The 5,678-nt window shown below is 34.9% G+C and overlaps 1 protein-coding gene across 1 annotated transcript in view; it reads right to left on the bottom strand.

The window, feature by feature from the left end:
• Nucleotides 1-4,022, bottom strand: part of dpysl4 (dihydropyrimidinase like 4) — a 25,784-nt gene extending 21,762 nt beyond the window's left edge. Inside the window, exon 1 of the mRNA XM_050060767.1 lies at nt 3,728-4,022. Within this exon, the coding sequence (XP_049916724.1) occupies nt 3,728-4,018 (291 nt within the window). The 5' untranslated portion in view covers nt 4,019-4,022. The remainder of the gene's footprint in view (nt 1-3,727) is intronic.
• Nucleotides 4,023-5,678: the final 1,656 nt, after the last annotated feature.

Here is a 5,678-nt window from a genome sequence, read left to right as displayed (position 1 = left end):
CTGATGATGTCATCCTGCTGATCAATAACTACTGATGATGTCATCCTGCTGATCAGTAACTACTGATGATGTCATCCTGCTGATCAGTATCTACTGATGATGTCATCCTGCTGATCAGTAACTACTGATGATGTCATCCTGCTGATAAGTATCTACTGATGATGTCATCCTGCAGATCAATAACTACTGATGATGTCATCCTGCAGATCAATAACTGCTGATGATGTCATCGTGCTGATCAATAACTACTGATGATGTCATCCTGCTGATCAGTAACTACTGATCAATAACTACTGATGATGTCATCCTGCTGATCAGTAACTACTGATCAATAACTGCTGATGATGTCATCCTGTTGATCAATAACAACTGATGTCATCCTGCAGATCAATAACTACTGATGATGTCATCCTGCTGATCAATAACTACTGATCAATAACTACTGATGATGTCATCCTGCTGATCAATAACTGCTGATGATGTCATCCTGCTGATAAGTATCTACTGATGATGTCATCCTGCTGATCAATAACTACTGATCAATAACTACTGATGATGTCATCCTGCTGATCAGTAACTGCTGATGATGTCATCCTGTTGATCAATAACAACTGATGTCATCATGCAGATCAATAACAACTGATCAATAACTACTGATGATGTCATCCTGCTGATCAGTAACTGCTGATGATGTCATCCTGTTGATCAATAACAACTGATGTCATCATGCAGATCAGTAACTACTGATGATGTATATTGTATCTGTATATATTTAAGTAGCCTATATATTCCTGTATAGACTAGACTAGACTTACTTTGTACAGAAGTATATAGTATCTGTCTATATTTAAGTATATAGTATCTGTCTATATTTAAGTATATATTTCTGTATATATTTAAGTATATAGTATCTGTCTATATTTAAGTATATATTTCTGTCTATATTTAAGTATATATTTCTATATATATTTAAGTATATAGCATCTGTATATATTTAAGTATATATTGCTGTCTATATTTAAGTATATATTTCTGTATATATTTAAGTATATAGTATCTGTATATATTTAAGTATATATGTAAGTATTTAGTATCTGTTTATATTTAAGTATATATTTCTGTATATATTTAAGTATATAATATCTGTATATATTTAAGTATATATTTCTGTTTATATTATAGTATATAGTATCTGTATATATTTAAGTATATATGTAACTATTTAGTATCTGTATATATTTAAGTATATATGTAAGTATTTAGTATCTGTTTATATTTAAGTATATATTTCTGTACATATTTAAGTATATAGTATCGGTATATTTAAGTATATATTTAAGTATTTAGTATCTGTTTATATTAAAGTATATATTTAAGTATATAGTATCTGTATATATTTTTGTATATATGTAAGTATTTAGTATCTGTATATATTTAAGTATAAAGTGTCTGTATATATTTAAGTATATATTTCTGTATATATGTAAGTATTTAGTATCTGTATGTATTTAAGTATATATTTCTGTATATATTATAGTATATAATATCTGTATATATTTAAGTATATATGTAAGTATTTAGTATCTGTATATATTTAAGTATATATGTAAGTATTTAGTATCTGTTTATATTAAAGTATATATTTAAGTATATATTTAAGTATATATTCTTATTGACTGACTTGAGAACTGGGCTGGCCTCTCTGGATGTGTTTTAAATTGGTTCCGCTCATATTTAACGGGAAGAAAGTTTTTTGTTACTATGGGAGATCGTGTATCAATTATGTACAATACATATGTATCAATACATGAATTACCGTTTTGTGTTGCTCAGGGTAGCTGCCTTGGTCCTCTGCTTTTTTCACTGTAAATCCTTCCATTAGGTGACGTCATCAGAGAACATAACCTCAATTTCCACAGCTATGCAGATGACACCCAACTATATATTTCACTAGACCCAAGTGATGACCAATCCATCTGTCATCTAACATCTGGATTGGCTGCAGTAGACAAGTGGATGCAAACCAATTTTCTTAAATTAAATGGTGACAAAACAGAAATCTTATTAGTTGGTCCCCAAGCAAAACGAGAGATAATTCTTTCCAAACTTGGCAGTTTGGCTGTGCAGGTTAAATCTGAAGTCATGAGCCTGGGTGTTATCCTTGACTCAGACCTAAATTTTAAATCTCACATAAAGAAGGTGACCAAAACAGCTTTTTTTCCACATATGAAATATTTCAAAGGTGCGACCATTCCTATCCCAACAAGATGCTGAAAAACTGGTACGTGCATTGATTTCAAGCAGACTTGACTACTGTAATGCTCTCTTCACTGGTCTTCCAAAGCAATCCATTGACAAATTACAATTAATTCAGAACTCTGCTGCCAGGATGTTAACTAGAACAAGAAAGAGAGAGCATATCACCCCAGTTTTAGCTAACCTTCACTGGCTTCCAGTATCTTTTAGGATTGATTTTAAAGTGCTTTTACTTGTTTTTAAGGCTCTTAATGGGTTGGGACCAGCCTACATTACTAATTCTTTGTCGTTTTATAATCCTTCACGGCCTCTTAGATCTTCTGCTGCCGGTTTTTTAAATACAAACTACTCTAATAAAAAAATTGGCAGCTCAGCCTTTTTTAACTATGCACCAAAATTATGGAACTCACTACCCAAGGATATAAGAGATACAAGCTCTGTGAAAATTTTCAAACGACAATTGAAAACTTATTTATTCAACATTGCTTTCAACTAACTGTCACTATTCCCCGGTTTTTATCCCCATCCTACACATTTTTTATCTGCTTCCATACATTCTGCTGTTTTATTTTTATCTTTTATATATTATATTGTTCTTGGTTTCATTGTGCAGGATTTGCACTTGTCTTTTTTTTTTTTAAATTGTATTTGTCTGTTTTTATTTTGTTGTAAAGCACTTTGAGCTACACCTCCCTGTATGAAAGGTGCTATATAAATAAAGTTTATTATTATTATTATTATATTATTTCTCTATATATTTAAGTATATAGTATCTGTTTATATTTAAGTATATAGTATTTGTATATATTTAAGTATATAGTATCTGTTTATATTTAAGTATATATTTCTGTATATATTTAAGTATATAGTATCTGTCTATATTTAAGTATATATTTCTGTATATAAGTATATAGTATCTGTTTATATTTAAGTATATGGTATTTGTATATATTTAAGTATATAGTATCTGTTTATATTTAAGTATATATTTCTGTATATATTTAAGTATTTAGTATCTGTTTATATTTAAGTATATATTTAAGTTATATTTCTGTATATATTTAAGTATATAGTATCTGTTTATATAGTATTTGTACATATTTAAGTATATAGTATCTGTCTATATTTAAGTATATATTTCTGTCTATATTTAGTTTATATTTCTATATATATTTAAGTATATCGTATCTGTATATATTTCACTGGAGTCGATATTTTAACTGAGGTGTGTGAAGATATCTGGATTTTGTTTCTCGGCGCTGTGTCTGTGAACTCTGACGAGGAAACGTTCAATTCATTATTTTAAAATCTGAAATCAGAATTTCATCAAAGTTTCAGCTCAAAATCTATAAAATGACATTTTCAAATATTTAATATTTGTTTTAAATTATTTGAATATGAACCGACTTTATCTGATTATTTATTGATTAAACAGAGAAAAACAATCTGAAAATCAAAAGTCTTCTTTAACCTCTCTCTTGCCGTAGATTTCTCGGGCGTGTCCTGAGGGAAACACCACAGTCTGTCCTCCTCCTCCTCCTCCTCCTCCTTCATGGCTGTCGGTTCGGGTTCGAGCGGCGCGGCGTCGCTGCGTCTGCGGACTGAATGACTCAAAGTTGAGGGTTTTGTTCTCGAAGGCTCCTTCGACGCTGCAGAACATCCCGCCATACTTCATCCGAGGGCGAGGAGAGTCCGAGCCCAGCCGGGACAGGAGGGAGGAGCAGTCGTCCTCCTGCTGAGAACACCTCCTCTCAGACATCATGGACACATCTGAGATGAGACGAGACGAGACGAGGAAGAAGAAGAGGAGGAGGAGGAGGAGGAGGAGGAGGAGGGTGGGCCGGAGATCTCAGGCAATAAATGAGGAGACCAGAGGAGGAGGAGGAAGAGCAGGAAAAGGAGGCCATGGGGGAGGGGAGGAACCATGAGAACCTGTGTTCCACTGAGCTGCAAGAACTCTTTGCTTCCTTCATTTAGAAACACTTTAAACCATTTGAGCTTCAGAGACACGGAACAGCAAGTCTGAACAACCCACGTGTCCAAGCTGCTTCCTGTTGGAAAGGGTTTGGTAATGGTTCTCTAATTGTTCTGTAATGGTTCTCTAATGGTTCTTTAATGGTTCTCTAATGGTTCGGTAATGGTTTGGTAATGGTTTTGTAATTGTTCTCTAATGGTTCTCTTGGTTGTGCAATGGCTCTGTAATGGTTCTCTAATGGTTCTGTAATGGTTCTCTAGGCGCCCTGCATTTTAACACGGTGGCGTTCAGTCATTTCTGTCCTAAGGAACTTTATTTTCACCAAGACATCTGTGAAGAAAAACAAGAACTGGATGAAGAATAATTAAGGATCCACCTGAATTTAGTTTATAACCCGTTGCTGCTGATTGGCTAACACCTTTGACCTTTGACATGCCCACCAGACGAGAGGAAACACACCTTTAAGCCTGTTTCACAGAAACTGTAACAACACGTTCTCCAGGTTCCTCCAAAGAACTGAGGGGCTGAAGGGTCACTGCAGAGAGGAAACACCGTGGAGATCTGTGACTGACTGATCAATTGATTGATTGATTGATTGACTGACTGATTAAAATGCACCCTGGGAGTCGTAGTTGTCTCCAATCCTTCAGTCTTTGTGTCCACAGACGTCTTATCGACTGGTACTGCAGGAGCCTGACAGACATCTCAACTGTTGATTGATTAGCTGTCAGCTGTTATTGATTATTGACTGAAGATCATCCTGGTGTTCACTCTGACATCATCGCGTGACATCACAGCGAGTGCTCTGAATATTTCAGGTCCAATAAACACAAAGAGACTCAGGGTCCTGTCGGCTCTTTAACTGTCTGACTTTATAGACACAACACACACACTGTAACACACACTGTAACACACACACACACACACACACACACACACACACACACACACACACACACACAGGTCAGTGCTCATTACTGCTGATGCTCTGCAGCTCTGAACTGGATTTCTTTGCCTGTCACATTCACTTTATCTCACACACACACACACACACACACACACACACACACACACTCAGTGGACTGTAATGAAGTGTGTATCGTCATGTGAACATGAAGCTCTCGTGTTTTAAACTGATCAGTCACTTCCTGTCTGACAGAGTCTGACAGGAAGTGACAGGGTTAACCACACGTAGTACATACAGCACATACATGATACAGTGTAGGGATGTGACTCAGTGGTCACTTTATTAGGTACACCTGCTGATACAGATAAATGATGAGCGGATCAATCGATCAAGAACAGGATGAAAAGAATCGGCGCATCAGACGTGATCTCAGAGTTGAAGGATCGTTGTTGGTTTCAATCAATCAATCCATTTTATTTATAAAGCCCAATATCACAAATCACAATTTGCCTCACAGGGCTTTACAGCATACAACATCCC

Source organism: Epinephelus moara, chromosome 13, assembly GCF_006386435.1.
Source record: "Epinephelus moara isolate mb chromosome 13, YSFRI_EMoa_1.0, whole genome shotgun sequence".
Classification (NCBI taxonomy): domain Eukaryota; kingdom Metazoa; phylum Chordata; class Actinopteri; order Perciformes; family Serranidae; genus Epinephelus; species Epinephelus moara.
This window is presented reverse-complemented; position numbering and strand designations above follow the sequence as displayed.